General features: G+C 41.3%; 1 protein-coding gene across 1 annotated transcript in view; it reads right to left on the bottom strand.

Moving 5' to 3' along the window:
* Window positions 1–15,660, bottom strand: part of LOC126480667 (sodium-coupled monocarboxylate transporter 1-like) — a 100,283-nt gene that overhangs the window by 70,894 nt on the left and 13,729 nt on the right. The window contains exons 2-5 of the mRNA XM_050103891.1: window positions 15,281–15,532; window positions 11,329–11,488; window positions 7,153–7,270; window positions 6,755–6,822 (exon numbers count right to left, since the gene is read on the bottom strand). Coding sequence (XP_049959848.1) covers window positions 6,755–6,822; window positions 7,153–7,270; window positions 11,329–11,488; window positions 15,281–15,495 — 561 coding nt within the window. The 5' untranslated portion in view covers window positions 15,496–15,532. The remainder of the gene's footprint in view (window positions 1–6,754; window positions 6,823–7,152; window positions 7,271–11,328; window positions 11,489–15,280; window positions 15,533–15,660) is intronic.

Below are 15,660 nucleotides of genomic sequence, written 5' to 3'. Positions count from 1 at the left end.
CGACCCTCTTCAACTGTCGGCGGTCTCTGTCAGTCAACAAACGAGGTCGGCCGTTCCGCATTTGTCCAGGACGTGTCCCTTCAAGTTTCCACTTCACTATCACGTCGGAAACAGTGGACCTAGGGATGTTTAGAAGTGTGTAAATCTCGCATACAGAGGTATGGCTCAAGTGACACCTTATCACCTGACCACTCTCGAAGTCCGTGAATCCCGCGGATTGTCTCATTCTGCTCCCTCACGAAGTCTAATGAGCACTGATGACGCTGATATGGAGTACCTGGCAGTAGGTGGTAGCACAATGCACCTAATATAAAAAAGATTTTTTTGGGGGGAGTCCAGATAAACATGCAGTTTCTACATTGTAATAAGTTAATTGTGTGAAACATGGTGTACTGTATAGGCGCGTAGTAATATATATCGAAGAAAATTGCAACGGCAATACCCAAATGCTTCCAAAAGTTCCTCACACCATCAGAGTCAACAATGAAAGCCACATCGCAATGGTGAGAAATGGTGGGGAGAGGATGGAATATGAATGCAGCAGTGGAGCCAATAGAACATAAGACATTATTGAAACATAGGGTTGGCACTGGTGTGGGTAGCAAGGATGCAGGGGGGCCCAATTTCCGGGGTGGGGGTAGTCTGGAGAAGAGGGTTCCCAAGACCCAGTGGCGGGAAAACGAAAATTCAGAAGGTTATTGGACTCAGATCCATATTATCTGTCAATATAAATAAAATTTCTGTAGTGTCCATGTTATAAAACTTACTGAAGTACTAATAAAATATGTGTAACCTTGTCCATAAAATACACTGTAAGATTGCTTGAGCAAATGCTTCATTAACATATTAATTACTCCCTCATCACCTGTTTACTCAAATTTACCATCTCCTTTTTCCGGCATGCAACTTATAGCACAACCCTATTTACTAGTCCATTGTTTTACTTCTGTATACTCCTGTCCACCCTTCCCACCCCCCCCCCTTCCAAATCACACTTTAAAAAATATTATTTTATTTACATTAAAAAGAATTTTTAGTTACTATACATACATTAGCTCTGATTTTATAGACATTATGTAACAGCAATAGAAATTAATCTGTAATTATTCCAGTACATGTTACATTTTTGTATTTTGACAGTCTAAAGAATACTCTGCTGTCTCAAGCACTGAGCTTTCTACGTACTGTTTTTAGAATAACTAACTAATGCCTGCTTTATACCAAACTTTATTTTATTTTTGTTTTTACGTTAGAATTACTGTAAGCATTTCAGATGTGGATATACATAGTATTATACCAAATGTTAAATTGCTTCCCATTCTTAGTTGCGTTAGTTATCTTGCCACCTTCAACACCACCACAACACATCTACTTACATTAGTTGCTTATCACCTAATATGTTTTGTATTTCATTTGTGGTATACTACCTATCATGTTTAGTAGTTGCAGATGTAGATGTTTGGACATACACTTCTAATGGTTACTTAAACGTATCTTTAAAACACGACTTTGTTCTCCAATACTTTAATAAACATTTGATTGTCTCGCATATCTATAATGGTTACTAAAGTAGTGATCGAAGCTGAAGAAATGAAGTAAAATATTTGCCATGGCCAGAACATGAACCCAGGTCTCTTTGCTTACTAGGAAGGTGCGCCATGACACAAATTTTAATTCATTTTTTCAGCTTCTGTCATTATTATAGATAAAGATGAGACTCAAAAGTATTTTAAAGAGTGACCTACTGATTTAACCACTGAACTCAAACATGCTGTTAGTAACTGAACAACTATTGTTTTATACTTCAGAAAACACCTTATACTGTACATTTATTTTATTTTGGGATTTAACGATTTTCTAAACCTGCGTGGTAACTGTGGTATATGTCTTAATGTAGCACATACTCAAGCAGTCTTATAACGCATGTTATAGATAGGGGTACACATATTTTATTAGTACTTCAATAAGTTTTATACATAGACTCTACAGAAGTTTTATTTATATTTGTGAGATAGTATGGATCTGAGAGCAATTACATTGTTAATTTTGGTTCACCTCACCCCGCACCCTTGACCACCCACTTCTTAAGACTAGCCCCACTCCCACAATTCTTCCCCTTTCTTGCCAGCCACATCAGTGCCAACCCTATCCAGTATCAATAATGTCTCATGTTCTGTTGGCTCACAGTTGCATCCTTATTCCTTCCCCTTCCTTACCGGTTTGTCACCGTTGTGTTGTGGCTTTCTTTGTTGACTGTAATGATGAGACGGACTTTTGGGAGCATATGCGTTCTGTCGCGTCCAGCAAGGAGGTTGGACACTCATTGAGACTGGTGATTGTCCATCCAGTCAGCTAACTCGGAAATGGCTATCTAGTAGTCTGAAAGAGTTATGGAACTCGGTCAGGAAATAATTGAACGAAGACAAGACTTGAATGACTATAGCATGAATTGGATAATGAAAAATGAAAGTACACTAGTCCTGGTTACAAAATTCCATGGAGGGAGGTGCAGCTATGGATGAGCGCGGGCAGAGCCAGAGCGAATACTACAAGGCCCCGCCCCTGTCCTACACAGACGTCCAGCCTGGACTGCTGTCTGTACTGACCTCACTTCGGACGACGGCGGTTCCGCCTTTATACTGTGCTATAGGCCCTGCTGCCCATAAATAGTCACCCCAACGTACTGGCGCAGCTCCCAGCTCTCCACGTGAGCTCATGTGCTACCTTATGAGACTACGTAACATTTACCGCCAACTTCCTAACAAACGTCCTTCCTATGCCGTCGCCTTTGTACTACGAGTACTTTCTCCAAAAATTATTCTTCTAGCTGCAATTCAGTTGCCTTTTAGGCGTTACATTTTTTAAATATGCGACAACTCCCCTCCATAGCGAAAAAAGATATAGGCGCTGTCCGCCGAGACTATAATTTTTTATACAAGGTTTTTCACAAATTTTATTTCATTAATGGGAACAAATACGCATTTGCTTTGCATTAATGTTCGGAAGACAGACATAATTGCTTACAACTGTCCACAACGGAAATACATGTAAATCAGTCTTTTCCAGTAGGAGAAACATTTACTTTTTTACATTTCGTACTTAATATCATCGTTACATATTCTAATATCTGGAATAAAGACACATTTTATGTTACAATATTAGACATTTCATATTATCCTGCCAATTCTCTCTCTGACAGGAAAGGTATATATATACTATTTTACAATCCACTTTACAATCAATTACACTTGATACCTTGATGTACAATTCTGAGTATAGTCAATTTTAGTACTTGAAAGTGAAAACACTTCACACTAGTTTTCCACCCTTTCTACCACTGTTATCATTCTTCAGTGTTTAGTTCGTTTTAACACATTGATAAACACCACTTCTAAAGTGTCTACAGGGTGGTCCATTGATAGTGACTGGCCAAATATCTCACGAGATAAGCATCAAACGAGAAAACTACATAGAACGAAACTTGTCTAGCTTGAAGTGGGAACCAGATGGCGCTATGGTTGGCCCGCTAGATGGTGCTGCCATAGGTCCAACGGATATCAACTGCGCTTTTTTTAAACAGGAACCCCAATTTTTAATTACATATTCGTGTAATTCATAAATAAATATGAATGTTTTAGTTGGAACACTTTTTTCGCTTTGTGATGGATGGCGCTGTAATAGTCACAAACGTATAAGTATGGTATCAGGTGACATTCCGCCAGTGCGAACGGTATTTGCTTCGTGATACATTACCCATGTTAAAATGGACCGTTTACCAATTGCGGAAAAGGTCGCTATCGTGTTGATGTATGGCTGTTGCGATTAAAATGCCCAACGGGCGTGTGCTATATATGCTGCTCGGTATCCTGGACGACATCATCCAAGTGTCCGGACCGTTCGACGGATAGTTACGTTATTTAAGGAAACAGGAAGTGTTCAGCCACATGTGAAACGTCAACTACGACCTGCAACAAATGATGATGCCCAAGTAGGTGTTTTAGCTGCTGCCGCGGCTAATCTGCACATCAGTAGCAGACAAATTGCGCGAGAATCGGGAATCTCAAAAACGTTGGTGTTGAGAATGCTACATCAACATCGATTGCACCTGTACTATATTTCTATGCACCAGGAATTGCATGGCGACGACTTTGAACGTCGTGTACATTTATGCCACTGGGCACAAGAGAAATTACTGGACGATGACAGATTTTTTGCACGCGTTCTATTTAGCGGCGAAGCATCATTCACCAACAGCGGTATCGTAAACAGGCATAACATGCACTATTGGGCAACGCAAAATCCACGATGGCTGCGACAAGAGGAACATCTTAATCTTGGCGGGTTAATGTATGGTGCGGTATTATGGGGGGAACGATAATTGGTGCCCATTTTATCGATTGCAATCTAAATGGTGCAATGTATGCTGATTTCCTACGTAATGTTCTACCGATGTTACTACAAGATGTTAATAACGCCAAGCATCCAATTGTGACGAAACGCAAAATCAGTGACGCTATCGAAATACTTAAACACCCTAAGAACATGAACAGGGAGGATAGACTCAGGCTTGCCCCATCTTGGCTACCAACAATCAGAGCTCAACACACCGCACTGTCAACACGAGGCACGAGCACTACCGGCGAGTAACTGCCGCCGCGCGGCCGACGTCCATCAGTTGGTAAACAGCAGCCGACTTCTCATTCGACGGTGACCACCAATCATGGTACATAACACATGAGCCAATAGACAACAGAGGTCAAGTTCTTCCTCCACCGCAACAACCTATTAAAAATAAAGTTCCCTCGCCTTCTTCCATAAGTGACCAACGAAACTAACTACCTTTTTAAAATTATGACATAATGGCATGCGCAGTGAACACTAACAACAAAATATAAAGGACACTGCATAGCTAGAACGCACCATTAGACCCAGAAGAAGGCCACAATAATCGTGGCCGAAACGTTGGTTTTTCTCCAGCAGCAGTAGTTTTTATATTATGACGCGGTATCAAACCCAGCAAACTTTTATGTCGACTGACTCTGGCCGCGGAAGTCTACGCAATTATATTTTCTCAGACATTCAGATACTATACAGCAACCACTGCTACTCGTATATGGCGAACATATTAATTGAAATTGTGGTAATACTAAAATTGTAGTAAAGTTGTTACAACAGGATAAAACTTGCTGTTTGTAAACAACGCTTTTAGCTCACTTTTCAGAGCTGTTTCGCACATAAAATTCCAAGCTTGTAGGACTAAGGGGAAAATTTTTTACTTTCTAAATTATTGCTACATGTGTTGCACTTGGAATGTAGTTCAGCACTGGTGATATAAACTTTGACATAAATTATGTAGAATAGACTAAAGCTGTAATGTGCATAACATACCCGTACTACAATGCCGATATTATCAGGAGCGATCTAATGTCGTACGATGAAGGCAAGATTCGTTGAGGCTAGTATAATGTTGCCAACTGAATTTCTCTTTGCGATACTGAAGTAGTGCACGAGCTGTTTGGTTGTGTTCGAAACGAATTACAATTGGTTATACTTAAGTAGGTTCCCCAATTTAACAACAAGTTGATTACTTACACGCTATAAGAGCTACTCACCCTTACACTCAAGATACCAATAGCGCTAACTGTATAGTGTTTTAAATTCATGGTGATAATGTTAGACACAGTTTGTAATCCGAAGTCCGTTTCATCTGTGACCCTCATTTCTCAAAATATTTGCAGAAATTTAATATCTGACTGCAGTATACATTTCGAGACCTAATAATATGTCATAACCAGTTTTCGATTTGTACTTATCATCCTATATTGCATTACAATGCTCAGGTCAGAAATTACTTGTTACTCTTCCAATAATTTGTTTCTAGCTCTTGAAAGATTAATGACAGGCATTACTGGATTATTTTTAAATTCTTCGTTTAGGTATTAAATTTGTACAGGATGCAAACAAATAGCTATCACAGTGTAGATCCCACTAATTCACACTCCTGAACGAAGTTCCACGATCCACGAAATTCATTTTGAAAATCAGTGAAACATGATAACTGCCGATTCATTATTAATATTTTTTAATTAAAAATTAATATCTTAATGTAAAAAGTTTTTATGCCTAGACCGCAGTTATCAGTGATTAGTTTCGGTTGCTTTCTACAACTTACTTTTGAAGTACCTGGTCAGGCACGGTGGATATGTGGCAAATTACTTTTAATCTTCGATTTGTGTACATTTAATAAAGCTAACTATTTTATACGCCATGCAGGAGCATTAGTTTGTAAGCCAGGCTTGAAAATTGTTTTACCGTTACATGATTGAAAATCGTTGGTAGGTGATGCAAGTTTTACTAATTTAACTGGCAATGTTCCTTCTTTATTCCCGTCATCATGCGAGATTATGGTATACAAACTGGCTCGCTCATAATGACATTATCAACTGCATATTTGTCATAATCCTGCTGGCGTACAATACAAATGCATTCCACTGCAAGGCTAAGGTTACTGGCGAAGTTTCTCATTGTTTGTGCACTGTTTTTTATAGTTTGAACGACCTCAAGATGGTTATAGAAAACAACAGAAACAAGTCAACGTGTTGTAATTATTTACTGAAAATTGCAGTCTATGCGTAAAAAGATTTTACATTAATTTTTTTAATGAATTGCATCAAGACCGCCGACTTCTCCACCACAATGTCAAGTTTTACTACTAATGTATAAGGCTTAAGGTCACCGTGCGTTACTCACTTACCAGCATAGTGTAGAAAATGCAGACGATGCATACCAGAGGAGTGATCCAGTGGACACTGATCCCAGAAACTGTGAAAGAACAAGATTCGATTAATATGGCAGTGGCAGTGGACAGTTCTACTACTGTCTACTGTCTAGTCTGGAATGCACGCAGTATGCGTTCAATAGTAACAAGTGATTTCACTGTGCCGTTTAATACCTTGTTTTATTCATATAACAAGAAACTAGTCTGCCGAGCAACAAAATATATCTTACACGTTACAACATACTTAAGGTAGCTGCTTTATGCTGAGACAGTGCTACATTTTCTAAAATAAACTGTTGCTGTACGTGTTTTTGCCAACGCAGATCGATGTTTTACAACTAAACATTGTCGTTAGCTTCAGTGTTAAAACCAACCTTGGCTTAGTGCGATAGCAGGCATGTACACGAACAAAGGCATGTGAAGCACCAGATTGAGCGTGAAGAATCCAGATGCAAATAAGCGAATCGTACGGCTGAAGCGGCGCTCCAAGTACTGCAACAGAAGCACACGTTCCTCTGTAAGTCGGGCCTTGCTATTGAAAGCGTTTGCTGTTATTATTCGTCTACTTTCAATTTCTTTTCTTTCAACATTTGTTCCACCTGTGTCGGGGGGTTACTGCTGATTCATTTGTTGCGACCTTCTAAATTATTATTTTATTTTTTTAAATTTGTGCCTATGAATAGTCAATTCCAAAAACGGAAAGTAATCCCATGTGTCTACAAACTATACCCACATATTTTACGTATACTGGTGCGTAACTGCTTATCTGTTGAGTTTCTGGATTAGAGTTATGACGTCAGCCTCACACTACTTAGAGAACTGGCATATGACAAGCGATATTAAAGGCCTCAGAGCGCACCAATGATTTAGCTAGCTGCGTGGCGTTCGATAAGTAATGCAATAGATTTTTTTACTGTAAGCATGTTGGCTATCTTCCCCACTATTTTTGTTACAAAACCCTATTTTTCAACATACTCTCTGTTCAGTGTCATGGCCTCAATGCAACCATATTGGGAGGGCTTCAACGTACTCAGTGGTACCTCTGTACTGCTCGACGTCGGAGCTAACTTCTTGCTGCATCCATGACCTCCACATCATTCACGTAGTGCTCCCAGCGGGGTGTAGTCTTCATTGAGCCAATCAAACGGAATGTGCGAGCTCCTGGCTGTAGGGTGGATGAGGAACAACAGCCAATTGAAGTTATGTGGGCTCCTCTCGCGTGAACAGAGTTGTGTAAGGCCTTGCGTTGTCATGGGGAAGTTCGTTTGGATTTTTGTGGCGACGAACACGCTGAAGCCATTTCTTCAATTTCCCGAGGGTAGCGCAATACACATCAGAGGCCTTCGTTGCACCATGAGGGAGGACATCAAAGAGAATAGTCCCTTCAGTGTCCTAGAGGACCATCACCGTGACTTTAACGGCTGAGGGCTCTTTTTGTTCTTCGGAGGAGAGGTGGTGTTGCACCACTTCATTGATTGCCGGTTGTTTCCGATTCATCTACATCGACATAGATACTTTGCAAATCACATTTATCGAACCTTCACAATTCTCTATTATTCCAATCTCTTATAGCGCGCGGAAAGAACGAACAACTATATCTTTCCGTGCGAGCTCTGATTTCCCTTATTTTATCGTGGTGATCGTTTCTCCCTATGTAGGTCGGTATCAACAAAATACTTTCGCATTCGTAGGAGAAAGTTGGTGATTGGAATATCGTGAGAAGATTCCGTCGCATCGAAAAACACCTTTCCTTTATTGATGTCCAGCCTAAATCCTGTATCATTTCTGTGACACTCTCTCTCATATTTCGCGATAATGCAAAACGTGCTGCCCTTCTTTGAACTTTTTCGATGTACTCCGTCAGCCCTATCTGGTAAGGATCCCACACCACGCAGCAGTATTCTAAAAAAGGACGGACAAGCGTAGTGTAGCCAGTGTCCATAGTAGATCAGTTACATTTTCTAGGTGTCTTGCCAATAAAACGCAGTCTTTGGTTAGCCTTCCCACAACGTTTTCTATGTGTTCCTTCCCATTTAAGTTATTCATAATTCTAATTGCTAGGTATTTAGTTGAATTTACGGCCTTTAGGTTTGACTGATTTATCGTGTAGCCGAAGTTTAACGGATCTCTTTCAACACCCATGTGGATGACCTCACATCTTTTGTTATTTAGGGTCAACTGCCAATTTTCGCACCATACAGACATCTTTTCTAAATCGTTTTGCAATTTGTTTTGGTCTTCTGACGGTTAGTTGATAAACGATAGCGTCATCTGCAAACAACGTAAAACGGCTGTCCAGATTGTCTCCCGTATGGTTTATGTAGATAAGGAACAGCAAAGGGCCTGTAATGCCACCTTGGACGACGCCACAAATCACTTCCGTTTTTATAGACGGCTTTCCGTCAATTACTATGAACTGTGATCTCTGTGACGGGAAATCAAGAATCCAGTCACGTAACTGATACGATATTCCATAATCACGGACTTTCACTACAAGCCGCTTGTGTCGTAAGTTGTGAAAAGCCTTGCGGAAATCCAGAAATACGGAATCAATTTCAAATCCTTTATCAGTAGCACTGAGCACTTCATGCTAGTAAAGAGATAGTTGTGTTTCACAAGAACGATGTTTTCTAAAGTCATGTTGATTGTGTGTCAACAGACCGTTTTCATCGACGTAATTCATAATTTTCAAACACAATATATGTTCCAAAATCCTACTGCATATCGACGTTAATGATATGGTCCTGTAATTTAGTGGATTACTCTTACCCAGTCTTTGGGTACGGATCTTTGGCTGAGCGAACGGTTCTATATGATTCTTAAGTATGGAGCTAATATATCAGCATACTTCGAAAGGAACCTAACTGGTATACAGTCTGGACCAGAAGAATTGATTTTATTAAGTGATTTAAGTTGCTTCACTATTCCCAGAATATTTACTTCTGCGTTACTCATGTTGGCAGCTGTTCTCGATTCCGATTCTGGAATATTTACTTTTGTTTTGTGAAGGTATTTCAGAAGGCTGTGTTTAGTAACTCAGCTTTGGCAGCACTGTCTTCGGTAGTATCTCAATTGCTATCGCGCAGAGAAGGCATTGATTGTTTTTAGCCGCTAACATACTTCACATACGACCAGAATCTCTTTGGATTTTCTGTCAGGTTTCGTGACAAAGTTTCGTTGTGGGAACTGTTATAAGGATCTCGCGTCGAAGTCCGCTCTAAATTTCGGGCTTCTGTAAAATATCGCCAGATTTTGCGTCTATTTCGATTTGGCAGAAGAGATGAACCCATGTTTCATCGGATGTAAAGATTGCGACAGAAAATTTTCACTGTCAGCCTCGTACGGCACAAGCAATTCCGCCCGATGGCCCTTCGTTGCTCTTTATATTCTTCTGTTAGCCGTCGAGCAACCCAGTGGACCCACCCTTTTGAGTCCCCAACTGGTGGGCGAGTGTCAGCTCTATCGACAGAGACGTTCAGATGAGCAGTGACGTGTTTCATTCCGAGCCGTCGATCACACGAATGAGAGTGTCCGCACTTTAAAATAATTCAATTGTCACAGCTGTATGCACCCGGCAGGCACACGGGAGATCGCACAGGTTTGAGCCACGTTGCGATGATGGCAGACGCCTCGCCCAACGACTCACAGGCTTTAGTTCACTGACAACAAGTGCTCATGAATACCTGCGATGCTCCGTTTTTCCGCCAAAAGAAAGTCAATGACAGCTCACTGCTTGGAACGCACGTCCTATACAGAGGCCATTTTGAGGGCTTTAGATAGCGCCACCACCATTCGCAGCTTCATGGAACTGTAGGGCATGAAGCGGGAATATTCCACGGTGTTGGCGGAGAAAATTTAATTGTTTCATTACTTAGTGAACGTCCAAGAGAACATATCTAGGCAAAGCGGTCCTGAGAAGTTCTAATGATATAGGCGATTTAAATCGAAATCCAATTTACTTTTTCAAAGAAACTTACTAATTTTCTATAGTTATTTTTATAACATGATAAAATGTTTTACTCCTCAGTTTCTATCGTTAAATCACTTGTAGCTGCTTTCATAAATGCTGTATACTGGTGCCTGTGATAATGGTAATAAAAATTTTAACACTTTAAAAATCTTTTCACCAAAGACATACAATCAACGGACAATAAAAGCAGTCTCTGACGTATGTTCAGTCCCATTCTTTACAAAATATGTACTTGATTACATCATTAAGATACATTAATTAAATAGCTTAACATAGCGTTCCACGTTAATCTAGGTCACCACGAACTAGTACAAAATTGATAATTTTTAACCAAGGCACTGTCAAAAAGTACTTGCATCATCGCTTTATATCGTTCTTGTTGTGACTGGTATGGGTACTATGGAATTCTAAAGCAAATGAGCAAGTATGTTGCTTATGCTAGTTGCTTTCAACAATACCATAGGCGTAATTTACAGACGGTAAAGGCAACAGACGGTAAGATCCGGTTATTTATAGCTATTTTCATTTTGTCCAATTATAAATTAAATCCTGATACGACTACAGTTGTTTTGGAATTCACCTCATAAGTTGATGTGAGCTGCAAATCGAAGAAAACAGGAAGGAACACGTAGTTGGTGATGAGTGCGAAAATGATGACTGATAAGCAAATCCATCCGTAGACGCTGCCGTATAGGTATACTTCTGCAGGCACTCCCATCAGCGTTATTCCAGAAATATGACTGTGAATCGCAGGTTTACATGCGTGAAAGAAAAAAGATCATAAATGTGAGAGTGATGTCCAACGTATCGGTGTGTTATGCACACAATAAGAAGCTAAGTTTCAAAGTTTACAGGCCCATACACTAATAATTAATTAGGAGATAAGGTGAGACATACATGTATAATGAAGAGGCACTCAAGGATGCAAAATTAACATAAAGTAAAAATACGTAATACATATTAACAAAAAATATATACAGGGTGTTACAAAAGGGTTAAGGCCCAACTTTCAGGAAACATTCCTCACACACAAATAAAGAAAAGACGTTATGTGGACATGTGTCCGGAAACGCTTAATTTCCATGTTAGAGCTCATTTTAGTTTCGTCGGTATGTACTGTACTTCCTCGACTCACCGCCAGTTGGCCCAATTGAAGGAAGGTAATGTTGTGTTGACATGCGACTCATTGCTCTACAGTACTAGCATCAAGCACATCGGTACGTAGCATCAACAGGTTAGTGTTCATCACGAACGTGGTTTTGCAGTCAGTGCAATGTTTACAAATGCGGAGCTGGCAGATGCCCATTTGATGTATGGATTAGCACGGGGCAATACCCGTGGCGCGGTACGTTTGTATCCAGATAGATTTCCAGAACGAAGGTGTCCCGACAGGAAGACGTTCGAAGCAATTGATCGGCGTCTTAGGGAGTACGGAATATTCCAGCCTATGACTCGCGACTGGGGAAGACCTAGAACGAGGAGGACACCTGCAATGGACGAGGCATTTCTTCGTGCAGTTGACGATAACCCTATTGTCAGCGTCAGAGAAGTTGCTGCTGTACAAGGTAACGTTGACCACATCACTGTATGTAGAGTGCTATGGGAGAACCAGTTGTTTCCGTACGACACAACATGTGGTTCATGCACGATGGAGCTCCTGCACATTTGTCGAAGTGTTCATACGCTTCTCAACAGATTCGGTGACCGATGGATTGGTAGAGGTGGACCAATTCCATGGCCTCCACGCTCTCCTGACCTCAACCCTCTTGACTTTCATTTATGGGGGCATTTGAAAGCTCTTGTCTACGCAACCCCGGTACCAAATGTAGAGGCTCTTCGTGCTCGTATTGTGGACGGTTGTGATACAATACGCCATTCTCCAGGGCTGCATCAGCGCAACAGGGATTCCATGCGACCGAATGTGGATGCATGTATCCTCGCTAACGGAGGACATTTTGAACATTTCCTGTAACAAAGTGTTTGAAGTCACGCTGGTACGTTCTGTTGCTATGTGTTTCCATTCCATGATCAATGTGATTTGAAGAGAAGTAATAAAATGAGCTCTAACATGGAAAGTAAGCGTTTCCGGACACATGTCCACATAACTTATTTTCTTTCTTTGTGTGTGAGGAATGTCTCCTGAAAGTTTGGCAGTAACTTTTGTAACACCCTGTATATATAATACTTCCACTTCTGTAGGTCCTAAGTGAGGTGCACCTCGTGAATAGGTCATCTTGAAGCAATGGCTTTATAAAAAGAGAATGAAACAACATCTGTACATGATCCCAATACTGAAAATAAGAGGAAGTACTCACTGAATCACGAGTAGTGCTAGTAAAGTGTTTTATTTTACAGCCTGTATGATAGATGGTGATCGGAAGTTGCCGTTACAGACTTTTAGGACATTTAGGGGAGAATGAGTACATAATATTTTGAACATGAAGGCATGTCCGGAAACGTACTGTTCACGTTTTAATTAAAATGAATAACGCTTCCACTTCTGCTGAGGGAAGAGTTGCTTGTCTTGGTATGCTACAGGGTAGACAGAATGACGGTCACCTGATGTTGTGATGCATCAGTACTGTTACATACATACAGTATCATCGATTTTTTTGTTGTTATGGTATAAAATAAATACGAAATGTTTAAGTATTAACAAATACAAATGTGCTTCAGTGATAAATTAATTTTTCGCTATGTTTCCTTTCGAATTGTTACCATATAACTACACTGCGCCTCACCTAATTCAATTCCTCAAGCAGAAGTGGACGACTTAAACATCCGAAATGAAACCGTCGTAGAAGGGGAACGGTACGTTTCCGGACATGAGAGGCTACTCGGAATATTATGTAGTCCTTAGTGAAATTTTCACTCTGCAGCGGAGTGTGTGCTGATATGATAAGTGCGTATCAGCACACACTTCGCTGCGGAGTGGAAGTTTTGTTCTGGCTCCATTCCTCAGGCTGTTGCTAAGCCATGTCTCTGCAATATCCTTTCTTACAGGACTACCGGTTTTCCAAGTTTCGCAGGAGAGCTGCTTCGAAGTTTAGAGGGTAGGAGACGAGGTACTGGCGGAACGAAAGCTGCGATGACGTGTCGTGAGTCGTGCTTGGGTAGCTCAGTCGGTAGGGCATATGCCCGCGAAAGGCAAAGCTCTTGAGTTCGAGTCTCGGTCCAGCACACAGTTTTAATCTGCCAGGAAGTTCAATATGTGCATATACCGCGCTGCATTCTAGAAACGTCCCCCGGTCTATCGCTAATCAGTGGTGACAGTACTGACAACCCCAGAGAGTACCGCACCACAGTCGACAAGCCGCCACGCGGAGTGGCAGCTGTTTTTGAGGCGCCAGGTCACGGATTGCGTGGACCCTACCGCCAAAGGTTCGAGTCCTCCCTCGGGCATGGGTCACTATGTGTTGTTCTTAGCATAAGTTAGTTCAAATTAGTTTGAGTAGAGTTTAAGTCTACGGATTGATGTGCTCAGCAGTTTGGTCCCTTAGGACTTCACACACATTTGAACCTTTTTTTCGATAAGGCACGCCCGGAACACTCCTGGCACAGCAGATGTATGGACTGTCAGTACGAAATATATCGAGGTACGACAGAGGTCGCAGCTGGCAACCTATGGGCGTCATGTCTGTGGATAGCGATTGGTCGGTGCCCCGTTAAACACGGTAGCCCTGATCTAACGCGGACAGATCCCTTCAGTATCCCGAGTCTACAAGCTGCAGTGTTCGTCCGTCGTCTCAGAGACTTAGGCTCCTTACACATCGTAGGCCAACTCTGGACCCTATTTAGGCATCACTAAGAGGAACAACGACAGGACTTCAGTATTTTAGAGGACTTGTGATAATTTCAATGTCTAATTATGTAGGATATTTCACTAGAAAAAACATCATTTGAGTATTTCTTCATGTGTAATAAATATTATATTACTAACTGTTAGAAGTCTTTCTGACTGATGGTAACCTACGCCCTTCTCCTACATTCCCAGCATAAGCCATGTCTCAGCGATATCCTTTCTTGCAGGAGTGCTAGTTCTACAAGTTTCGCAGGAGAGCTTCTGTGCAGTTTGTAAGATAGGAGACGAGGTACTGGCGGAACTAAAGCTGTGAGGAGGGGTCGTGAATCGTGCTTGGGTAGCTCAGTCGGCAGAATACTTGCCCACGGCGGACAAAGGTCCCGAGTTCGAGTTCTGGTCCGCCCCTCAGTTTTTACGTACGAGGAAGTTTCATATTAGCTACTCATTCCCTCTACAGGTCCTAGAAGTTTGTATCGACATTTTCTGAGCAACCCGTGTTTTGTTCCATTAACATGAGCAATGGAAGCTTATCTAAGGATTAGTGGTAAACAGAAAATAAGGAACCAGCTTCGTCGTCACACAGCTGACTGCTATAATTTTCTGGTCTGGATCCAAAGACGATACTGAAGAAGTTGCCGGAAGACTTCAACGGTGACGACAGCAGTTGCCAACAGAAAGACGGGGCATAAAAGGATGGGATAAATTTCTCATACACAGTAACATCTCTCACCTAGATACTTGTGACACTGCGACGGGTAATACACTCATGCGTTTTCCGCCGTGCAGGTAGTCCACTTGTGCAGTATTCTTGGAGCGACCAAACACGCCAAAATAAACACCGATGGCTGCGGAAAGGCCCAGCATGAGTGCGAACGACAGGTGGTCCACCCATCCGAACAGCATGTGTTGAGTCAACTGCGAGTCCACACTTGCGTTGAATGCCATATTGCTGTCACAGACGTCTGTAACCTGTAGTAGATACCTGAAAAGATCAGCACAGTATATGATAAATGTAGTAGCTACCTTCCACAGCCACTTCATTTGAGTTTAATAATCATCTGTTTGATACAGTCTTCCTTCTGCATCTGCAAAGAAAAAGTGAGACTAGCC

Source organism: Schistocerca serialis, chromosome 5 (genome assembly GCF_023864345.2).
Source record: "Schistocerca serialis cubense isolate TAMUIC-IGC-003099 chromosome 5, iqSchSeri2.2, whole genome shotgun sequence".
Taxonomy (NCBI): Eukaryota; Metazoa; Arthropoda; class Insecta; order Orthoptera; family Acrididae; genus Schistocerca; species Schistocerca serialis.
The sequence above is the reverse complement of the archived record's forward strand: the minus strand, read 5'-3'. Positions and strand labels throughout refer to the sequence as shown.